Source organism: Sinohyriopsis cumingii, chromosome 1 (genome assembly GCF_028554795.1).
Source record: "Sinohyriopsis cumingii isolate HCF-2022 chromosome 1, ASM2855479v2, whole genome shotgun sequence".
Taxonomy (NCBI): Eukaryota; Metazoa; Mollusca; class Bivalvia; order Unionida; family Unionidae; genus Sinohyriopsis; species Sinohyriopsis cumingii.
In genome coordinates this window covers 104,753,782-104,779,630 of record NC_142961.1, presented here as the reverse complement: position 1 = coordinate 104,779,630, position 25,849 = coordinate 104,753,782, and the positions used below count along the sequence as shown (strand labels likewise).

General features: G+C 32.1%; 1 protein-coding gene across 2 annotated transcripts in view; it reads left to right on the top strand.

Moving 5' to 3' along the window:
* The window catches only part of LOC149807491 (coiled-coil domain-containing protein 178-like), an 83,741-nt gene extending 62,950 nt beyond the window's left edge, over positions 1–20,791 (top strand). The window contains exons 17-22 of one of the 2 annotated variants that reach the window (XM_089967123.1): positions 742–753; positions 4,627–4,772; positions 8,914–8,999; positions 10,966–11,039; positions 15,248–15,397; positions 17,585–20,791. In XM_089967123.1, the coding sequence (XP_089823249.1) occupies positions 742–753; positions 4,627–4,772; positions 8,914–8,999; positions 10,966–11,039; positions 15,248–15,397; positions 17,585–17,911 (795 nt within the window). In that variant the 3' untranslated portion in view covers positions 17,912–20,791. The remainder of the gene's footprint in view (positions 1–741; positions 754–4,626; positions 4,773–8,913; positions 9,000–10,965; positions 11,040–15,247; positions 15,398–17,584) is intronic. The other variant, XM_089967133.1, reaches the window with a different exon arrangement.
* Positions 20,792–25,849: the final 5,058 nt, after the last annotated feature.

Below are 25,849 nucleotides of genomic sequence, written 5' to 3'. Positions count from 1 at the left end.
TTCCATATTTGTATTTGTATATGTGTCAGTATATTATGAATTTGTATCTGTATTTGTGTTTGTATCTGTATTTGTATATCCTATATTGGTATTTGTATCTGTATTTGTTTATTCTCTTTTTGTGGTTGTATCTGTATTTGTATATTCCATATTTGTATTTGTATCTGTGTCAGTATATTATGAATTTGTATCTGTATTTGTATATTCTATATTTGTATTTGTATCTGTAATTGTATATTCTGTATTTGTGTTTGTATCTGTATTTGTATATTCTGTATTTGTATTTGTATCTGTGTCAGTATATTATGAATTTGTATCTGTTTTTGTATATTCTATACTTGTATTTGTATCTGTTTTTGTATATTCTGTATTTGTGTTTGTATCTGTGTCAGTATATTATGAATTTGTATCTGTATTTGTATATTCTATATTTGTATTTGTATCTGTATTTGTATAATTTATTCTCTTTTTGTGTTTGTATCTGTATTTGTATATTCTGATTTGTATATTCTGTTTTTGTATTTGTATTTGTGTCTGTATATTATGCATTTTTATCAGTAATTGTATATTATGTATTTGTATTTATATCTGTATTTGTATATTCTGCATTTATATTTATAATTTGTATATTCATTTATTTAATCTCTTTGCCTCTTCTATTTGTCTTTTTCTGTTCTTCTGCTTTTTTCTCTGTCTTTGTCTCTTTAAAGTTTTACCATTTACATATGCTGCCTCTTCAAGTTTATTGTAGTGGTGAGTACTGATCAAAGTTTTCTTCTCTTTTTCACCCTCTTCTATATAAAAACCTATGAACAATGTGCTTATAATTTATATTTTGAAGTAGATACATTTCAAAATTTAATTAGTCCGAGGTTTGGCTCCTTAGTTCTGACTGTTATTTAATTTCACTGGAAAATGTGGTATACATGTGTTTTTTATCAAAGCAGTTTGCGTACAGAATTAAGCGATTTAACATATTAGCAGAGAAACAAAAGGATCTGATTTAGCCTTAAAAAAAGGGTTATATAATTCATTGCTTGAGTTATGCTGTAGTTACTTGAGTCATGCTGTAGTTATTTGAGTCATGCTTTAGTTACTTGAGTTATGCTGTGGTTATTGAAATAGATTTGATTGAGAACATGACATTGAGTAAGCCAATGGAGAAATGAACATAGCAAATATGTCTATAGATAGCTCATGACTTGTGCTATTTGGAACAATTTATTTATTTTTTGTTTATTTATTTTTATATTTATTTAACCCTTTTTTCATGATACATAAAATTGTATAGGCCTTCTGACAGACCAGTAAATATACCTGCTAACCCCGCATGCATTTTTAATTGAAAATGGTTCACTTCACAACTTGTAATTTTCCTTGTTATGAGTAATGTATTCAGGTCCTCCTTTGTAAATTATTTGACAAGTTACATTTTGTAACTTGTGGAGGAAGTCCTTGTATCATTTAGTAGCCAGTTGGGCTACCTGAATTCACCAACTGGTTGCCCAGACTTAGTACATGTAGTAAGTTGCAAACCTTAGAACCTGTCATATGTTTGCCCCAGAACAGTGGGCACAAGATTTGTCAAGCCCTGTTACATAATCACTTACCTTAAAATGGGTAACTTTACCAGTCAAATAAAAACAGAACTTTTCTAAACAGAATGCAGAATGAATGCATAAATCTGAATTGATTCATAAGAAAACACAGCACAAATGCAATATGCAGAACAATGAATGATAAATGAAAACAGAATGAAACATGAATGCATTTCATGAGTGGATAAAAAATCAATTATTTTTAATCTGTCACTAAATTTACATATTTAAAAGCCTGTTCATATAAAAATCCTTGATTGGATTCATTTATACTGACAGACAATTCTTCATCCTTTACAAAAATGGTGACATTATTCTTGTTAAGACAGACATAAAAATCAACTGCCATTATGATTCAAGCAATGATATCATGACCAGTAATTATATCTGTACAATCTTTATTTAAATGAAATAAATAAGAAATAACATTTGCTGACAGATACTCTACAAAAGTGTTCCTACATTTTTTGCACTTGTGATTTTATTTTATGTTCATGTAAATTGAATGCCAACTTTTCCTATTTTATTAAATTACACTTTTAATAAGTCAGGAATATAAAAGCCATTGTTCTTTCCACTTAACACTTTTAAAGGTGGGAAACCTGACTTCAGTAAATGCTTTTCCATTTCATTCCAAAGAAGCAAACTTTAATGTAAACACTGTATGAGAGTGATAAATGTAAAATCTGAATGCATTTTTAGAGACCATAAAGTGAAAGCAATGAGATGAAATGCAATCATGAATCAAATGCAAATTGAACACAAAGAAAATATAAAATAAAATGCAGCTTTGGTAAAATTTTAAAGTCGGTAGCCCTTCAGTCAAGGACAAAAGAGTCATTAGACCCTGCTTAATAGTTATTTGTCCATTTAAGATGTCTGTGTAATCAGTCCTTGAATAATGGTAGTTATCATTTTCACTTCACAAGTTAGCTAGTATTGTCAAGCAAGTTGATTTGGTTATGAAACTGCTTTCTGAATACACTGAAAATGAGGCCAGTTTCTTTTATTTTTTGTACCCCACCTTCATGAAGAAAGGGCAGATATCCATCCATCCATCACACATTCCATTATGCTCAGTAATTTTAAAACCATTTGAGATTGAAGGATGGAACACAGTGTTATGTCACATCATCATTAGATGGTGTGTCACATAGCAGAATTGGGTTGATATTTTCACGGTCAAGATCAGAACTTAATATTTTATATTTTCCATCACACCTTGACATTTCTGCTCAGTAACTTATAAACCATTGGAGATTATGGGATTAATGTTTGCTTACATGTACATCATCACTGGAATGTGTGTCATGCACCACATTGGGTGTCCTATCATCAAGGTAAAGGTCAAAACCCAGTACTTTCTTCTTTCCATCACTTTATTTTCCACTATATGACTTTAAAGCTGTTTGAGATTAAACAGTGCAACTTGCTGTACACATTAGAAGGTGTGTTGTGTTGGATATTAGGGCTTCTGTCTTCAAGGTCAAGGTCATGGGTCAGTAGGTTAGGCTTTCTAAATTAACTGCTATTTAAGATAAATGGATGAAGATGTATACATTCATATTGTAACTAAAACATCTTACACAACACATTTGAGGTCCCACTGAAATATTTTAACGATATAATATTTTTATGTTTTGCACATCTCTGTGATTGACTTATGATTTGCTGGTCATGAGTTGAAAGCTTGCTTTTATAATTGTACTTGTATTATGCTTTTTGAACAAGGTACTCATTTAGGACTTCAATTGTTGACCAGTCTTTCCAAGTGTAGTAATCATAAGTGTCAGTAGTGGTGGTTTGACCAACGATGTACTGAACCCAATACAAGGAAGGTAGTTACCTCATGCATATCACCATTACAACTTAGATAAACTCTGGCCTTGTGAGGCACTGAATTTCACTGAGATTGCCTGTATTTCTACATACAGTCTTATGAGCAACTAATTTCAGACAAACTGTCTGCATGCCTCCATACAATCTTATGAGTCACTAATTTCAGACAAACTGTCTACATGCCTCTATACAGTCTTATGAGCCACAATTTACAGATAAACTGTCTACATGCTTCCACACAGTCTTGTGAGCCACTCATTTCAGACAAACTGTCTCCATGCCTCCATACAGTCTTATGAGTCACTAATTTCAGACAAACTGTCTACATGCCTCTATACAGCCTTATGAGCCACAATTTACAGATAAACTGTCTACATGCCTCCACACAGTCTCATGAGCTACTCATTTCAGACAAACTGTCTACATGCCTCCATACAATCTCATGAGCCACTAATTTCAAACAAAATGTCTACATGCTTCCATACAGTCTTATGAGCCACTAATTTCAGACAAACTGTCTACATGCGTCCACACAGTCTTATAAGCCACTAATTTCAGACAAACTGTCTACATGCCTCCATACAGTCTTATGAGCCACTAATTTCAAACAAACTGTCTACATGCCTCCATACAGTCTTATGAGCCACTAATTTCAGATAAACTGTCTACATGCCTCCATAGTCTTATGAGCCACTAATTTCAGATAAACTGTCTACATGATTTCATACAATCTTATGAGCCAGTGAATCTCTGATAAATTGTTGGTGTACCTGCATGCAATTGTAAGAGCCACTGATCTCAGGGAAACTGACCTTACACCACCATACAATCTTGTGATTCACAGAATCCATCCATCCTGAGAAAGTTGTTTGAAATTTTGCTCATTATAGATAACTGGATTTTTTCTTGCATACTGATATAGATATGTTAATGACCTGATTAGATATTCAGGCCATCGCAGCAATTTTTCACACTTTATTTTAAATTTTTAAAACTATTTCGCTCCTTATAAGAACACCCCTGTTAGCACAATTTTAGCAAAATCTAATTCAGTTAGACAGATGGCACCCATTATACATGTCAGTATGATCAGAATAGATTTTACTGCCTTTGTTAAATTAATTTTCAATTTTCTGGTTTGCATTGGGGGCATACATGTTGTTCATGCACATATCTATTTTCTTTTTAGGATGATCTGCTGAAGCATGTGAAGAGACTGGACTACATACAGTGGAAGTCGGATGTGATGAATAACCAGATAGGTGATATGAACAAGGCACAAGGCATGATGGACCGACTTTTAAACTCGGCCCAAAACAGCATTATTGAGTTAGAGTAAGTCACCCAGAAACCATTGTATTTGGAAGCTTTAGTGACAAGAATCAAGTTTCAAAATCTTTCAATATATAGGTATTAACAATGAACAAAATTTCTGATGTAATTATTAAATGTGATTCTTTTGATCAATGAACTAAGTAACTATAGATACTTTTGGGGGGCTGTGAGTGGTCGAGTGGTCTAAAGTGCTTTCCATTACAGATCACTGCCATCTCACCTCTGTTTGTGTGGGTTCGAGTCTCGGATTCGGCTAATGTGTGTATGTGAGAAAGCTTGCCAGTAGCTTCTTGTGGGTCGGTGGTTCTTTCCACGGGTTTTCCAGGTTCTTCCTCCACCATTAATAGTGGCCGCCATGTCTAGCCTATCGTGTGCTGAAAAATGGCATTAAACCCTACAACAACAACAACATAGATATTTTTGACTAAAATTGGTATTGCGTCAGATTTTAATGATTTTTAAAAAAATATATCTTTTATATCAGTACTGCATGTGACAGTTGTGTTTTCTAAATAGGTTTTAGTCCTTATTTTATGTCAGATGTTAATAATGTTAATATTATGTATAGTGGAAAAAATCAAACAGCATGTATCAGTGTTCCATATACTAGAGGCCTGTTTTGTTAATGTACCACAGTGTTTGCGTAGACACATAGGAGGAAAGAGTTCATATTCCCTATTTCTTTAATTATTTATATTTATTTTGTGAACTACTGGATTTTCTGAGAGAAATAATCTTGATTATTCACTCGAGTGAAATACAATAAATAATTTCTCACTTCCCATTAAGAAACATTGATAGTATAATGACCAAGAAATTTTGAAACTACTCGAAGACACTTTCATGGTCTAGTGGTAAATATATCTACCTAGCATACAGTATGACCAGTGTTCAAATCCAAAAATGTGGAAGTACTATAATCTTTCTTCATTATTTTTTTATGTGCTGTTTAACTTGAATTGGGAAAGAGAATTATGTTACTACTTCTGTTTTCTGTACAAATGTACACAAAACACAGCAGACCATAAACAGTAAAAACTGCTGACATTATCACACGGGATACAATAAGAAATCAGCTATTTCGATTTGTTACACTTATTGCTAGCCAATACTTTTAGCATAAAATAAAATGAAAATTTGGTAGCTCTGAGTAAATAATGGATATATTTTGGTTGTTGGGTGAAAAACATTTATATATTAATATTTTCACATGTCGCTTGGCCGCTTATAAAAATGTTGAGATTTTTGCCCACTCAGTGCAATAAATCCACTATTCACTCATAGCAAGCAAATATCCACTCTTTAATTACCAAAACTGGTACGTCTATTTCTTATATTCAAAACAAATCCTTTAGTATGATGATGGTCTTCACAGTTATTTTGTGGCTTTTTGCATCATTTGCCAAAAATTAAAAAGTGGGCAGTTGCGAGTAAGTTTAGTTAAATAGTATAGTTAGTTTTATTAGTTTAGTTTGTTATATGGCAGTTACTATTATAAAACAAGGTAATTGCTAAATGCGTAAGTCCAGAGTTAAACAATTGCAATTAGCGTAGAAATTTAGTTTTCACAAACCAAGCAGACAATGTGATGTTTAAAAAAAACTTCCTAACCAAATTTTTAAATTAAGTAATTTACCTACCATATTATGGGAAAACAATAGATTGTCAATGCCTACTCAGTCATATGTCATAAATACCCAATGCAGCAAGTTTATGGATGGAATTGTCAATGGTTTTTGGCATTGTCACATACATGTAAAACAGCCCCCACCCCTACCATCTTATCACTTTTTCTTCAGGCTTTAAATCATTCACATATACACAGGAAACTGCCCTTCCAGTGTCAACACTGATTACATCAAAATCATTTAAGTTATAGGGGTGGAGAGATTGTCTAATATAACCAAACATTCTATTCCCTGCTGCACTGCAGTGAAGCAAAGTCATAGTAATAAAACAAATATGTAAATGAATACTGTTTTTTTTTCTTCCCCTCTGTCCTTAAAGAATAACTCAAAATTCTTTTAAGGAACTCACTCTGAACCCACACACTTAAATTTTTTATTCCCTAACTGGTTTCATGGAGTTTACATGTCATTACACCTGTTTAATTCTTGTTATAAGAGCATTACTATGTCAATACCTTTGATGTTTTTAAGCTGAACAGTATGTATTCAGCCTAAATACATGTTTCTTTTTAGAAACTGTGTGTCTGAACTATGCATTTAATTGTTGGTAAGAAATCAGACCCTTTGGACACACCCAGTAGATATGAACATTTTTGGGGAAAAAATGTTTCATAAATTTCTGTGAATGTATTAGCAAGATATTTAATGGATTCAAATGGACCTAGCAAATGTTTTTTATTATTATGGAAAATATACTTCTTTTATGCATATTTTCGTTGGAATTACTACCGGTATTATGGATACAAACAGATTTGACTCATGAGTACACATTCACAAACTACTTACACTTATGTTGCAGATTTTGTATACATAAAAATAAATATTTAACTACAATCTGACAAAATATCATGGTGGATGATGCATCCACTTGATATCAAACATTGTCAAAAACAAATATGATATTTCTAAAATTGCATTTTTTTATAGTTTTTTATTACCATTTAATCATGTCATATCATGATGCTGGCATATACATATGATGTCACAGGGATACCATTTAATTCTAATTGGTATTGTAACATCTGATGAGAAAAAAATGAAACTACTCATGAAAAAGTTTTTAACCAGATTTTAGGGCTGTTAAGAGGGTAAAATGGACCTTGTCCTTTGAAAAAGCAAAAAACAGAAAGAATGAATCATATATTCAAAAGAAGTATAATAGTAATTAAATTTATCCCTATCAGACATGCAAAACAAGGTTTTTTGCCCATTTGAATATTTTTTGTCAGCGTATCAAGAAAGTTGCACTGATCTTTCTTTACAGATGAATGTCATTGTTTACCTTTCTTAGTTTTTTGCTTATTTCTCTTTTGAAAACTTCATTAAACTTTGTATAGAATTCAAATTTTATACTCAAAGAACAAGACAGCTACGGTGGCCTAGTGGTTATAGCATCCTCCTTGGATGCGAAGGTTTTGGGTTCAATCCCCATCCGAGTCATACCAAAGACTTACAAAAGTGGTACTAACAGCTGCCTCGCTTGGCACTCATCATTAAGAGGTTAGTGTTAGGACTGGTCGGCCTGGTGTCAGGATAATGTTCCTGGGTGGGACATCATGCTACATGTCTGTGGCATGATGCCTTAGTGGTAGACATCACTATAAATTGTCACACTGCTGACATCATAGCAATATGATTGAAAATGTGTTAACGCTACGTTAAAAATCCAAATCACACACACACACTTAAAGAACAACACTAGTAAGCAGTGAATTCCACTGAATAGACTATACATGTACTTATGGGACTTGAAAAATGGTAGCTTTACATGTAGCGACAGATACAGGCATTAACCCATTTCTATTGCAGTTTTCTTGTCAGAATCTCATATTATAGGAACTACTTTCCTAAACACCCCATTTTAATAATTAATGGCAGTTGTATTTTTACTCTGTGTGAAAGTATATGCGAGTCAAAACAGATTGTTTGCTTAAACTGAGTGTTTAGGTTAGTTTGGTGTTTTTTACAGCACAGCAGCACTTTTAAGGTTACTACACTGTGGCAAGCAGAGTAATGTGTCTTTCTCAGCTGATCTGATGATGGGAATCAAGCCTGTGTAATCTGATCATGAAGCCAATATCATAACCACTTAGTTACTGATAGCAAATATGATTAAGGTTTAAATAATTTAAATAACTTTTTCAAAGATTTTATATTTGTGGGTGAGTAACCAAAGCATAAAGATTGGTGAATTTGGGACACACACCATGTGCCATATTAGTCATTTTAATGGTTTTGTTAGAGCAGTTTTCTGAAGTTTCAGCACTGTATTTTGATGGTCCTATTGTCGGATCTAACAGCTGTGACATTCTGTAACTTTTCTTCAGCGTGTGTTCAAAAAAGCAGTGTGTTTTAAAATCTTGGTTGGAATTACGTTTATAGAAGAGTATGATGTTGTTGTTGTAGGGTTTAAGGACGAATTCATCTAAGTATTTTTTTCCCTTTTTTAACAGATCAGAAAAGAATGAAATTACTATTCAGCTAGATACTGTAAAAAGATTGGAAGAGGATGTCCGAAAGCAATATGATGATCTGCTTCGTAAGTTACTATACATATATATATATATATATATATATATATATATATATATATATATATATATATATATATATATATAATCATCCTTTACTTTTAGAACCAATTTTATGTATTTTTGCAGTTGTTCCATGAAATAACATGTTAATTTTTCATGGTCAAGAATAACTTATAATGATAAATGCTTTAACAAATGAATGCATTTCTCTTTTGTTAATTCACCAATTCACCACACGCATGCATTTAATAATTCTCCACACAAATACCTTTCATAATTCACTACACACGTGCATTTAATAATTCACCTGACACATGCCTTTAATAATTCACCACACATAGGCATTTAATAATTCACCACACACATGCATTTAATGATTCACTACACACATGCCTTTAATAATTCACCACACACATGTATTAATTCACCACACTTGCCTTTAATAAATCACCACACTCACATACATTTAATAATTCACTACACACATGCCTGTATTAATTCACTACACACATGCATTTAATAATTCACTACACACATGCATTTAATAATTCTCCACATGCCTTTAATAATTCACCACATATGGCCTTTAATAATTCACTACACACATGCCTTTAATAATTCTCCACACACGTGCATTTAATAATTCTCCACACACATGCCTTTCATAATTCACTACACACGTGCATTTAATAATTCACCTGACACATGCCTTTAATAATTCACCACACATAGGCATTTAATAATTCACCACACACATGCATTTAATGATTCACTACACACATGCCTTTAATAATTCACCACACACATGTATTAATTCACCACACTTGCCTTTAATAAATCACCACACTCACATACATTTAATAATTCACTACACACATGCCTGTATTAATTCACTACACACATGCATTTAATAATTCACTACACACATGCATTTAATAATTCTCCACATGCCTTTAATAATTCACCACATATGGCCTTTAATAATTCACTACACACATGCCTTTAATAATTCTCCACACACGTGCATTTAATAATTCTCCACACACATGCCTTTAATAATTCACCACACGCATGCATTTAATAATTCTCCACACAAATGCCTTTCATAATTCACTACACACATGCATTTAATAATTCACCTGACCCATGCCTTTAATAATTCACTACACACATGTATTTAACAATTCTCCACATGCCTTTAATAATTCACTACACACATGCATTTAATAATTCACTACACACATTCCTTTAATAATTCACCACACAAATGCATTTAATAATTCATCACACAAATGTATTTAATGGCTAGGATAGCACAGCACTTTTTAACCTGTATTTTTGAACCCATATGGTTGCAAGCTTACTCCTGCTGTTGTGTATCCAAATCCAAATAATTGGCCCCCATCTACTTGTTCACTTATTAATTGATTTAACACATGCTCACGTTTTCGAAAGTTTCCCAGCAATTAAAACTGGACTCATAGGTATATTATTGAAATGTCATGAAAATTGGATGAAAAAAGTTGAAGTTATTGGTAATTTAACTTTTTTTTCTTTACATGGTATCATATTTCCTCTTTGGTTGGCAAGTTCCCATCTAGCTGCCTGAGCATCTAATGATTCACACCATGCCTGTAATCCAGTTGGTTTGCAGTCTATTGCAGTTTCATTTGTGCAATAGTTTATTGACAGATGCCACTCTCAGCAGAGATATCAGTCTTCTCCAGGTTTTCTGATTTCCCCGTCACTCCAACGTCATGATGCCATTAAAAAAAATACACGTGTTCATGGTTCAACTTTTCTGAACTTGTTACAAAACTGAAGTAAAATGTAGGATGTGAAGTTTAATATACATTTCACACAAATTCCATCCATCAAGATAACTTATACACAAATTACAGTTTTAAGTTGGAATGCCTGCATTGAATTGTGGTATATAGTTTCTATTATTGACTAGATCTCTATTTACAGAAAGGATTAAAACTAATGAATCAAACCATAGAAAATTTATGGAAGACAGAAACAAGGTGAAACAAGCATTAGAGGTGAGTTCTGATGACATAGTCGAATTAGTATCAAAATTGCTATTGTAAAACCTGTCTTGAGAGACCACTGCTATGAAAGACCACCTGTCTTGAGAGACCAGGTTCTCCATGCACAGATTAATTGATTATATAGTGTTATGACCAGTCATGAGGACATGAGGAACCGCCTGTCTTGAGAGTTCATTAATTGTTTTGCAGGATATATATATATATATATATATATATATATATATATATATATATTGTATTTTTGCTTAGATGTATTTCATACAAATTCACATCCAAAAAGATTTTTTAAATTGAAAAATTATTGATTTGTCATAATATTTATTCTTTCTTGATATGTTTATATATTACATACAAGATTTTTGTGTTTTCACTACGGCTGCAGAGTAAGAAAGTGTACAAATATATTGTTGCAGTGTCTATTATTACTGTATTACCAGTGTCAGTTATCACTGTCAACTCCTTGAGGAACGACAGGGACACAGCACTAACTTTCATTGAACTGACAAAATCCTTTTATACAGTAGTTGTGAGAGTCACTGGAAGAACATGGCAAATTATGGGTGCCCAGACAAATTCATCTTAATGGTTTGGCAATTCTGCTTATGCTTGCATCATAGACAATGACGAGTCATCTCAACCATTCCCAGTCATCACTGGAGTCAAGCAAGACTGAATGTTGGCTACATACATCATCAGTATGTTGTGTGTCATGCATACAGATTACTTATATGACTAACACTATGATTGACATCAGGTACAAAACTGATGGCAGACTCTTCATTCTGAGTGACTATGGGTGAAGACACAGTTACAGGAAGTTACTGTTTGTAAATCTCTTATTTGCTAATGGCTTTTCCCTGAATTTCAGATCTTAGTCTGATATGTAACATAGTATGGACTGTTTGTCTTCAGCTTCTGACAGTTTTGTTTTCACAATCACTATCAACAAGACAGACATGATGAACCAGGAAAGCCTTATATAGATGCTAGCCTGTTATCACACTGAGTGGCCAAGTAGTTCACTGTCCACATCGATGATGAAACCATGCATCCACTCTTTGCTGATAAATCACAGCTGAGATGAGCAGGCCACATCACCAGGATATTAGACAAGCAAGTATCAAGAAGATCTTCTATGGCAGGCTTAAAAATGATGAAGCAAACTCAGGGAAGTCAGAAGAAACACCTCAGAGACTCTCTGAGGTGATCCTTGAAACACCTCAGTATTGACCCTGAGTCTTGGGAAGATCTCACACAAACCACCTGGTGTAGTCTCATCCATACTAGAGCTACAAACTTTGAATTGAGGAGAATTGCTGAAGTAGTGCAACAGTGTGAGCAGTATCAATATCAGAATTCATCTTCTATTATTGTAGCAAACCCAGGTGGCATCTCCTGTCCATAGTTCCACAGACAGTTCAGAACACAAATTAGCCTCATCAGCCACTCATGTACTCACAGAAACTAAACCAGTTGATGATGTCATGGTCAACTTTGAACTCAAAAAAAACACAACAGTCACTGTATTATCATTATCAATTATCAACATATTGCCATATCAATTATCACTATATTATCATTGTCAATTATAATTTTATTATCATTGTCAATTATCATTGTATTACCATTGTCAATTATCACTGTATTGCCATTATCAGTTATCACTGTAATATAAGTCACAGTTATCATTGTATTACCATTATAAATTATCAATATATTGCCATTATCAATAATCACTATATTATCATTGTATTACCATAGTCAATTATCACTGTATTGCCATTATCAATTATCACTGTAATTTAAGTCACAGTTATCATTGTATTACTATTGTCATTTATCACTGTATTACCAGCATCAATTATCATTGTATTACTGTTACCATTGTCAGTTATCACTGCATTACCAGCATCAGTTATCACTGCAATGCCATTATCAATTTTATCACCATATTATCAGTGTCAATTATCACTGTATTACCAGAATCAATTATCCATATAGCCATTACCCATTATCACTGTAATGCCATTATAAATTATAACTGTATTACCATTATGAATAATCATTGTACAGTAGAACCTGTATTGAAAGACCACCCCTTCTGTCAAACAATTATGGTCTCTCAAAACAGGTGGTCTCCCATGACAGGTCACAAGACTATATAATCAGTAAATCTGTGCATTGAAAATAAAGTCTTTTAAGACAGGTGGTCTCATATAACATTATTCTTTTAAGACAGGCTTTACTGTATTACTCGTATCATTTATCAGTGTATTACCAGTATTAATAATAACTGTATTGCCATTATCAATTGTCACTGCATTAGCATTTATCTCTATATTACCAGTATCAGTTGTTAATTATCAATGTATTACCATTATCAATTATGTTGCAAGCCTATGCTCTTAAAATAAGCAATAAAAAAGAGTGAAAGGTGATAAGCTTTGTAAAATTTTACAAATAACTTATTTACCTAAAATACAAAGTGAAAATGAAAAATATAACTTACAGTATTGCGAATTAAATTCCAAAATAATCAAAGAATTATTTTAGGTACAAGTCCTTATAATTTAAAGTCCTAAATTAAGCTCAGTTCAAGTCCCAAAATGATGCAGAACTGAAGGTGATGATGTGTCTGTTATAGCTATTAAAGTGTTGATGTGTCAACAGTCTTTTGTTGAATCACATAAATATAATTCCAGGTTTGAATTCAGGATAAATTCCAGTGAATGTTGTTATCCAAGAATTTTATCAGAGCACTTTTTATTTCCAGAGAAAAAAATAACTTGATATCAATAATTTGAAGAAAATAAAATTCAGCCCAAACTGGTGACAGTATAATATAACTTGAAAGTGCTAGATGTTAAAGCATGACAAATCCTCATAGTAGCAAGAGTATATAGTTCTCTACTTGACCTAAGGTCACAATTAGCATTTTCTTTTTTTTTTAAATAATGAAAAATAACCTTCTGGAATGATCGAATGAGCCTTGTTTACTTACAACACAATAACCTGTAACATTCACTTAGGAATCTCCAAAACCCTGACCCAAATCAACATATTTACTCTTTCATGTTTACCTTAATAATAATCCTGACACATAGAGAATAATTTAGCTATGTACTAGTTGTTAACATAAATGAAATTAAAACAAAATAAAAAGTCAATCAGGTCAAGCAGAAATGAACTAAATTCTGGACATGGTCAAGTCCAGTATACAATGTTACATTACAATAGCATGTAATGAAATTAAAAAAATTAAACAACAACAAACAATTAAATAAAATATACATAACAATTATAACTGTATAACCGTTACACTTCATCACTGTATTACTTGTATCAGTTATCAAAATATTACCACTATCAAATATCAATGTATTACCATTATCAGTTATCACCATCTTACCACTATCAGTTATCTCTCTATTACCTGTATCTATTATCAGTGTATTACCAGTATCCGTTATAACTACTACCAGTATCAATTATCAAGTCTGTAAACAAATCTATTTCTGATTCATTTCACTTTGTGTATGCATATGTTTTAGAAATTTTAGTACAAAAATAATTGATGCCTATGAAGTATTGACATCACGTCAAGTCTATATTTGTTTCATTACTTGTATCTAGGATTAAATTGTATAAATCTAATCCTAGATTATCATATTCATTATAATTCTAATCCCAGATTTATATTCATTATAATTCTAATCTAAGACTATGATATTTGTTATTATTTCCACATTATTCTGTTGGTATGTTCTTTTCAAAACTAAAACAGCTTATTTATCAAAGTTCATGTCACGTGGGTATGTGAGAAAGCTTGCCAGTAGCTTCTCATGGGTTGGTAGTTCTTTCCGGGGTTTTCTCCGGTTCTTCCTCCACCATTAGTACTGGCCACCATGTATAGTCTATCATGTGCTGAAAAATGGCGTAAAACACTACTACAACTACAACAACAACAACAACAACAAAGTTCATGTGACATTAGGAGATGGCTTCTATCTGACTTTTAGTCATCTGCCTAATCCTTTTAGTGGAAATATGTGTGTATTGATCTGTTGTAATTCATACATGATATATTTAATTTTCTTACCAATAAATTATTATTATTATTATTATTATTATTATTACAGCATGTATCTGTACACATTAATTATTCAGTAACAACCTCATCATTCCAAAATATTTTGTAGGAGAAGAAAAAGAAAGACCTTCAGACTAATAAGGACCTTGCTTCTAGATACAGGACACTGCAAAATGAGCACATGAATTTCAAGGACAATCTTCTCAATAATTTTGAGGACAAAGTGAAGTTAGAGAATGATATCAAGGATTGCCGACAGGTGAGCATTTACATTGGTGTTAGTGGACAAAGTTAGAGAATAATATCAAGGATTGCTGACAGGTGAGCATTTACATGGGTGTTAGGGGACAAGGTTAGTGAATAATATCAAGGATTGCTGACAGGTGAGCATTTACATGGGTGTTAGGGGACAAGGTTAGTGAATAATATCAAGGATTGCTGACAGGTGAGCATTTACATAATGTTTGTGGACCACGTGAAGTTAGAGAATAATATCAAGGGTTGCTGACAGGTGAGCATTTACATATGTGTTTTTGAACAGAGAAAGTTAGAGAATAATATCATGGATTGCTGACAGGTGAGCATTTACATTTGTGTTTGTGAACAGAGTCACGTTATAGAATAAAATCAAGGATTGCTGACAGGTCAGCATTTACATATGTGTTTGTGAAAAGAGTGAAGTTATAAAATGATATCAAGGATTGCAGATAGGTGAGCAATATACATGGGTGTTTTCTGACAGAGTGAAATTAGGGAATGATATCAAGGATTGCAGACAGGTGGGCCTTTATATGGGTGTTTGTAGACAAAGTGAAGTTGGAGAGCAATATCAAGGATTGTAGATAGATGAGCAATATACATGGGTGCTTGTGGACAGAATGAAGTTAGAGAATGATATGATCTTATGTCACATGTTTAGGCTGAAATAAACAGTAACACAAGAAAGAGTGAAAACAACAAGCTTTAAAAAATACAATAATTTATTTCCCTGGAAAAATTCTGCAAAAATGAAAAAAATATGAACTTACAGTTTATAGAATCAAATCCAAAAATAATCCAAGAATAAAATAATTTTAGTAGTCCTAATAACAAAATATTCTACTGATTTCACGTCGAATCCCGACGAAGAATCCAAGATGAAAGATGATGACGAATGCTGCAGTCTGTAGTGTTGAAGTCTACAGTTCCTTGGAGAAACAAGAATTATCACTCTGGTTTCCTTATTAAAAAAACTGTCCTTTTTCAACAATTTTACATGAGCAAACGTATTTTCCAGAAAAATAACAGAGATAATCCTTCTGAATCCACATAACTTGAAATAACTCCAAACTGCTTAACATACAACTTCTAGTGTAAGAAAAGGCCCAGCTGCAACTCAGAAAATTTTTCCAAAATAGAAGCTATATGGTCTTCAAAAACGTAAACAAGAGGTTACGTGATCATCTTCTCGAAGGTTATAGAAACTACTTATTTCTTAAAGATCACATACACTTAGTGTGATCCTGACAAAAACCAATCTTAAAGACAAAGTCCCATCATGACCTCGACAGCAACCAATCATTTTAAAAAAAAGAACTTGTTTATGATGGTTGCTACAAATTTTGAAACAAGGTCAGGATTTAGATCAACACCTGGTGTTTATAAACTAACAGTCAAGGTCAAACTATTTTATGAAAAAAGTATCATCTTTAGTGAATAAGTTAACATTATATCATGTAATGAAAAATAAAAAATAAAAATTGAAAACTGACAAACACTTAAATTGAAATAAATATATATTAAATCGGATATAATGAAATAAAATATATGTAACAATGAATGATTGCCAATAGATGATTGCTGTGTGTTAGAATGTACAAAATATATATATATATATATATATATATATATATATATATATATATATATATATACAGAGAGAGAGAGAGAGAGAGAGAGAGAGAGAGTCAGGTCCAGGTCCAAACTACACAAATCTAGATCTGTGATTGCATAATGCACTGGCAGATCTGGTTCTATGCAATTTGCTAGGAGTAATCATAATAACAAACAAAATGGACCTTGATCTGCCAGTGCTTTATGTGATGGCACATTGAAATCTGTGTTGTTTGCAGTTGAACTCTCAACTTGTACACAAGTATATATGGTATATAATTCAGTATGATTACAATATATACTATTTAAATATTGATCTAATGGTGGCAAGCCCCTATTGAAATGTTGAACTAGTAGTGGCAAGCCTCAATTTAATATTGATCTAATGGTGGAAAGCCCATATTTGAATATTGAACTAATAGTGGCAGGCCTCTATTTAATATTGATCTAATGGTGGCAAGCCCCTGTTTAAATATTGTTCCAATAGTGGCAAGTCCCTGTTTAAAATCATAATTTAGAGGGAAAAAAATCTGAAAATGGAAGTTGCCAATCATTGTTTTTCTCTCTGTTATAGCTACAAGCCTTGCAAAGGAAGATGCACTGTGCAATGTTGGAGTACTTAAAGCTACGTGGAGTGTACAATAAATCAGAGCTAAACCGCATGGAGGAAGAATCCAGTACAAATGCCATTCGGATATCAGAGCTTCAGTCTGAGATGGACTCTGCACTGGAAAGTATCACAGATTTCCTCCAGAACCAGATGGGTGGGGAAAATGTCCGTTTAATGGCAATGAAGTCATTAAGGAAGAAGGAAGCCAAAGCCCAGATGACAACAGGTCTCAGGACATCACTTCCTCAACAAACTTCCCACAGTCCTCACCCAGCAGCAGTTCAGGCATAACGCTTAAATTGTATCAGGAAGTGTGACAGCTTTGTTATTTTTAAAATTAATGCTCCTTCATTCAGTGGAAATATCGATATAGATGTATTTTTCTTACACAGTTACGTTGCCCATTATACTACCAATGAATCAGAATCCATCAAGTAAAATTACATTGCAGTGTCTAGGCATCGCCTCCAACTTTAGATTTTGAAGTTACCAAACTACTGTACATGAAAGTGAACATATTTATCTGGATGATGATGTCAGTAGCTTTATGATTGTCAGCTAATTGTGCAAGTAAAAGATAATAGATAAATGAGTTTTATTTCTTATTGCCTTTTACTTATGTAAATTATCTAAAACCTTTAGCCATGTGCACAAAGAAGATATCATTCACCCACTATGATTCATACACATACAGATTAAATACATGTTTTTTTTCATGTCCACTGTTTGTGCAGTCATATATATATATATATATATATATATATATATATATATATATATATATCTCGAATTCCTTTACTTAAATTTCATTATTAAGTTTTAGGCCAATGTCTACATGATTGTTGTACACATTTTTTCCATGTGATAGTTCATATTACTTTTTTCATCATAATATTCATCAAGGAAAGTTATAAAATTCATTTGGGTGTAAATGCTCAAGGTAAATTGTCATTCTTACAACTGCCCCAGCCCCAGGTTTAGCTGCATTGATTACAAAATATGTAAACATCTGAAAAGTGCCATAGAGAATTAATTTTACATTGAATATGTTATAGTTTATTGTCTTTTTCATATAAAAGAATCTTTTATGTGTGTAATGTTTGATAGTTTTTGGGGAAATAATTTTTATTTTATGTTCTTCCTACATACTGTTTATGATACATAAACAAAATTCATCTTTTAATCACTGTTTTTTCCATCACAATGTTACAACTCTATGGTCTTAAACTAAGTAACAAAAAAAAAATTGAAAACCAACAAGTTTAATAAAATTCAACAAATAATTTATTTCCCTAGAATACATAGTGAAACTTTAACAGATACTTACAGTATTGTGAATAAAATCCAAAATAATCCTTAAAGTTCTATCACAAGTCCAAAAGTAAAGAGCATTCTGAATGAATTACAGTATTGAATGATGTGCCAATAGCCTTGGATGACCAGATGTACCAACAGTCTTGATGCATCACAATGATATGATCCAGAATGTCATTGAATGAATTCACAATAATCCCAAAATAGAGATCTAGTCCAAACTATCAACGAGTACTTCATAATTGCAGTGAATAATTTAAATCAATAATTTCTCTCAAATTTTATCTGAGCACAACCAAAATGATTCCACTATACCAATGTTAGATTAAGGAATAAATAATTTTGTTTTTTACAAACCTTATATAAAAATGACTATGATGTGGGTCATTTTCCCAGCAAATTCATCAACAAAGTTCTCTTTCTAGAACCATCTAAGGTCAAAAAGCCGTGTTAACATGTTTACAAATATTATCTTAAAGTTCAACCCACAATTATGGTCAAAATTGTTTACAAATGACCCTCACAAAAATCTACAATCATGGACAACAATTTAGCATCACAATAGGAGCATTAAAATAGGTGTATTTAAAGTAATTGCAAAAATTTAGAAACCTAAGACTTTACAATAGTACAAAAAAGTTTTCCAAAATGCTTTGTGACCTGTGTTCATTAAAGGATAGATATTCATAATGGCACCTACCAGCCATATCACTTTAGTTTGAGATGGCAGTATTTACAGTTGACTACAATCTTTGAGATAGCTAATTTAATCCAAGAAGAGATAATCAACTAGCCTAATAGTCAATATTCCATTTGAGATGTGCTATTGGTTAAAACTTTGAAGTAATGCTATACCTTTAAATTGGGGAGAACATAAGAATGAGAATAAAAACCCATGTACTTCTGAACACAAGTACATGATGGGGACATATACACCACTCACAAGGGTCAGAAATCTTTAAACAGGGATGACCTGTTAATTATATGGTTAACACTGCTATACCTGGCCTAGTTCTTTTAGCTGTCTGCATATATATATATATAGAGAGAGAGAGAGAGAGAGAGATTATTCAAAATTTTGAGGCAGGAAAGCTTGAAGAAATCTACAAACTATTTTCCATGAGATTTTGGGAATGATAAATAATGCCTTTGAATAAGAAATTATGCCCATTACCAGAAAAACTCATAAAAGGAGGTGGGGTGCTTGTAATGGTTGGTGTATTTGTTAGGGTGAATAAGGTATGCTTCAGTGCTATTGTTATTATGATATATATATATATATATATATATATATATATATATATATATATATATATATATATATATATAAAGTGAATGTGTGTATGTGCAAATAGTTCACTATAATAAGAGATAATGGTTTTTATTGCTGTAATGCAACTGGTCAGAATGTAGTTGTTTAATAAGCTTATGGCTGCTGTATGTATAGCCAATGTATTAATGTAAATTGATTTTGTCTATGTAATGATAAAAATCCCAATGTATAGACCATGAACAGAAATTGTGTTATCTGTACTATTGTTCATTATGTCCAATCTAAAACAAAGAAATTCAATGACATGTGATTTAGTTATGAAATGAAGTTGCATTTATAAGAATTTTTTGCAGTGATATGACAAAGAACCATTCTGTGTGATTTACAATTAGTGCCTTATGAATGGAATAATTATTTTATTTAGATAGAGTCTATCCATACATCAAAAGTATTTACTGAATATTCATATATTTTTATCATTTATAGCAATGTTGTATGCTTATTTAGGTATTATGTTCAAAGCCTGTGATAATTTGGCTGTATATATATATATTTAATGATCTGAATAAATATTCTTGTGAAAATCGTCTTATTAGTCATTATTGTCATCTTCACATCTCTCTCTGTCCTTCTACCGGTAATATTAAATATTATATTCATAAATGCATGCTGCAAATTTTCATTCACATATTTTGACACGAAACTCATTTGTCTCCCTTTAGAGCTCATGTGAAAAACAGGTGTTTACCTTGTACAATACCTCATTGGAAGGTCCATGCCAACAACAGTAACCCCAGGGAAAAAAAATAATATCATTATATATGTTTTTTTTAATCTGTTATAGGTGTTGTCTAATGTTGTAAAGCACTTAGAGCTTCTAAACATTAGGTGCTATACAAACTTCTCATTTTTATTATTATTATTATTATTATTATTATTATTATTATATTATATACTTTAAAATAAATATGATGATCATTATGTCCTATACTGTTTATTGGTGTATGCTGTTGGGTTTAACCATGAAAGTCATTTGGTATAATGTTTAAATTTTATTACATTACACTAGTCTTGCACTAAGTCTTACTATTGTGTCTGTCAATGTGTCTAGATTCCATTATTTGTTTTGCATTGTTATTTATCTATATCAATCTGAAAAGAGAAAAAGCAGCAGAATTTTCCGTGAACAATTTAAAGAGAATTTTGCTGTGAATATCAAAAACTAAAACTATGTTAAAGGGTTTTAATTTACAAAATATTATCTTTTAATCACATTGTAAGTCTTAATGTAGATATGTACTGCCTATAACCAGACTTATACACATTGTAAGTCTTAATGTAGATATGTACTGCCTATAACCAGACTTTTACACATTGTAAGTCTTAATGTAGATATGTACTGCCTATAACCAGACTTATACACATTGTAAGTCTTAATGTAGATATGTACTGCCTATAACCAGACTTTTACACATTGTAAGTCTTAATGTAGATATGTACTGCCTATAACCAGACTTATACACATTGTAAGTCTTAATGTAGATATGTACTGCCTATAACCAGACTTTTACACATTGTAAGTCTTAATGTAGATATGTACTGCCTATAACCAGACTTTTACACATTGTAAGTCTTAATGTAGATATGTACTGCCTATAACCAGACTTTTACACATTGTAAGTCTTAATGTAGATACATACTGCCTATAATCAGATACTTATACACATTGTAAGTCTTAATGTAGATATGTACTGCCTATAACCAGACTTTTACACATTGTAAGTCTTAATGTAGATATGTACTGCCAATAATTAAAGACTTATACTATCATATATACTACCTTAAAAACATTTATTAAGTCAAGCAATAAACATTTATTAAGTCAAGCAATAAACATTTATTAAGACAAGCAATAAACATTTATTAAGACAAGCAATGGAAACAAATCCACAAACAAGTCTGCTATAGCAGCCCTTTAGAGATCTTTTGGTTTGTAAAAGTAAAGGTATTCCAACCTAATGATAGTATAGTAAGAGTTTAATTTCTTTCCTTCATGATACTGGAGAAACATGTAATAAATTTTTCACATCTTTAGCACATAAAAACTTAGAAAAGACAATAACATTAACATACAACCCATCAATTCAAAAGTAGCCATTTTAGACTTAAAACATTAAAAATATGATGATATATTCGTGGAACAATTAAATGTTATAGTCCAGATAAAATCGGACCAATAAGCTTTAAGTTCTCTGCTCTGGTAGTGTCAAGGTCCATCACCTACCCAATTAATAAATAGGATCATTAGTTTAGTTGGGTGCTTTTCCTGAAATAATTAAATGTGTTTTATGTCAAACAAATTTTTAGCAATGATGACAGCAAATTGGGCCCTTAAAATTATATACCTATATCAAAACTCTCGACTCCATCCAAAATCTGTGGCAAACAAGTACCATCTGTGATCACTTATAAGTCAAGTCCATCTACAAACAACAAAGATCCAGATCTCCCATAGCATAAGCACCTGCAGACAAGGGTATATGTTGTTTGTTCTACTGATTTCTTCTAACAATTTGCACAGACTCAGATCTGCTGGCACATTATGCAACAGCATATCTTGGGTCTGTGCAGATTTCAGTTGGACTCAACTTAAAAGCAAGCATATACTGCATGGGAGCCAAACAAAGCTGACATATTTCAATTCATATTCATTGTTTAATGCACAACATTTAGGGTTCCATAAGAGCCATTTATTTACACACCTGGCATAACAGGTGGATAATGGAAATTGGACTGGTGTTATATACCTATACATGTATTTTGAAAAAGATTTTGATCTAGTAAAATATAAAATCTTGCTGTCAAGGAAGTGCTATAAATTTGATGAGTCAGCTCTAAATTGGTAAAAGTCATATTCATAAAATAGATCTGAAACATTCTGTATAGGGAATACATTCATTGTATTCTGAATACTCTCTATACACAATAGGATTTAGTAGAACATATTAATTGAAAAGTGAGAAATATTGCCCTCTAAACACAATAGGATTTAGTACAACACATTATTTGAAAAGTGAGAAATATTTCCCTCTATACACAATAGGATATAGTAGAACACATTAATTTAAAAGTGAGAAATATTTCCCTCTATACACCATAGAATTTAATATAATACAGTCATTGAAAAGTGAGAAATATTGCCCTCTATACACCATAGGATTTGGTATAACAGAGTAATTGAAAAGTGAGAAATATTGCCCTCTATACACCATAGGATTTGGTATAACAGAGTAATTGAAAAGTGAGAAATATTGCCCTCTATACACACCATAGGATTTGGTATAACAGGGTAACTGAGAAGTGAGAAATATTGCCCTCTATACACACCATAGAATTTAGTATAACACATTAATTGAAAAGTGAGAAATATTTCCCTCTATACACCATAGAATTTAATATAACACAGTAATTGAAAAGTGAGAAATATTGCCCTTTATACACCATAGGATTTGGTATAACAGAGTAATTGAAAAGTGAGAAATATTGCCCTCTATGAACACCATAGGATTTGGTATAACAGAGTAATTGAAAAGAGAAATATTGCCCTCTATGAACACCATAGGATTTGGTATAACAGAGTAATTGAAAAGTGAGAAATATTGCCCTCTATACACACCATAGGATTTAGTATAACACATTAATTGAAAAGTAAGAAATATTGCCCTCTATACACAATATAATATAGTATTACACAGTAATTGAAAAGTGAGAAATATTGCCCTTTTATACACCATAGGATTTAGTATAACAGTAATTGAAAAGTGAGAAATATTGCCCTCTATACACAGTAGGATTTAATATTACACAGTAATTGAAAAGTGAGAAATATTGCCCTCTATACACCATAGGATTTAGTATAACACATTAATTGAAAAGTGAGAAATATTGCCCTCTATACACAATATAATATAGTATTACACAGTAATTAAAAAGTGAGAAATATTGCCCTTTATTCACCATAGGATTTAGTATAACAGAGTAATTGAAAAGTGAGAAATATTACCCTCTATACACAGTAGGATTTGGTATAACAGAGTAATTGAAAAGTGAGAAATATTGCCCTTTATACACCATAGGATTTGGTATAACACAGTAATTGAAAAGTGAAAATTATTGCTCTCTATATACTTTAGAATATGTGTACAAGACTGTTTTAGAAATTATTTTAGTATGTACATCTCTAAATCTACTATCGTATAAACTCACTTATAATTTGAATCAAATGGCAAAATAACATAGATCCTGATCTGCCATCAAATAATGTGTTGGTGTATCAGGGTCTATGTTGATTGTTCTACTGATTACTCCTGCACAGACCCAGATATGCTGGTGCACAATTCGACTAGATCTTGATCTGTGCCACCTGCAGCATACTTGAATTATAATTATGGCATGTAGACTTGTGGGCAATACCTGTTTCAATCTTTACATCAGCTTGATACCATACATGCATGATATTACATGAAACGTTGAGTTGTAAGATATAGCATAGTTTGCTTCACATTTGTTCTGTTCTTTTCTTAATTGTCATGCAAGTCACAGCTATTAATATTAATAACAATGAATTTAATGATTAATTTCTAACTTTTCCAGTACGTAAACCAAGCTGCCTCTGGTTTAATAATAATGTTATGTATTTATTGTCTCTGGAATATAAACAACATACTTTAAATTTGTTGACGTTTGGGCATGTTGTTTGAGTTATACTAGGCTAAGCAGAGGGTATCAAGTAAGATTAGATATTACAAACTGTGTTAGCCTCTGTAAATATTCCAGGTGATTTGTTGTCAGAGCAACTGAGCTTGTTTATCACCATAAAGGCTGTATTTATGATTGTTGTTGTGGGGTTAAATGCCATTTTTCAGCACACGATAGGCTAAATATGGTGGCCACTATTAATGGTGGAGGAAGAACCTGGGAAAACTCTGGAAAGAACCACCGACCCATGAGAAGCTACTGGCAAGTTTTCTCACATACCCACATGGGCCGAATCCGAGACTCGAACCCACGCAGACAGAGGTGAGATGGCAGTGATCCGTAATGGAGAGTGCTTTAGACCACTCAGCCACTCGAGGTCCCACCTGTATTTATGAACAAATTTAGATAATTTAGTACTTTTATCATTAAGATATAGAACTACCATTCACACTTGCTTATAAATTGGGTCTAACTATTAACAACATAGACATATCTGCCATCACATAATATACTGGCAAATCTGGGTGTATGTTGTTTGTTCTAAAGATTACTCCGACCAGAGAAAATGCAAAAACCCAGATCTGCGGACAGATTACATGATGACAGATCTGGGTCTGTGCAATTTGCTGCTGGAACCAAAATAAAAGAAAAAATAAACTGTAAGTCAGAATACCAGCAACATCTGAGAATACTTGAGAGATTCTCCTTCACCTGATTGGCTGACCTTGTTGACCTCATATGTCTGCACTGATTGCATTGTAATTTATATGCAGATATATACTTTTTTTTAAAAATGTGTACCAGTTGTCATATTCAAATTCAGTACTATGTCATGTGACCAATCTAATGTCACTCAGGTATCTAATAATCTTGTGTATCTATAC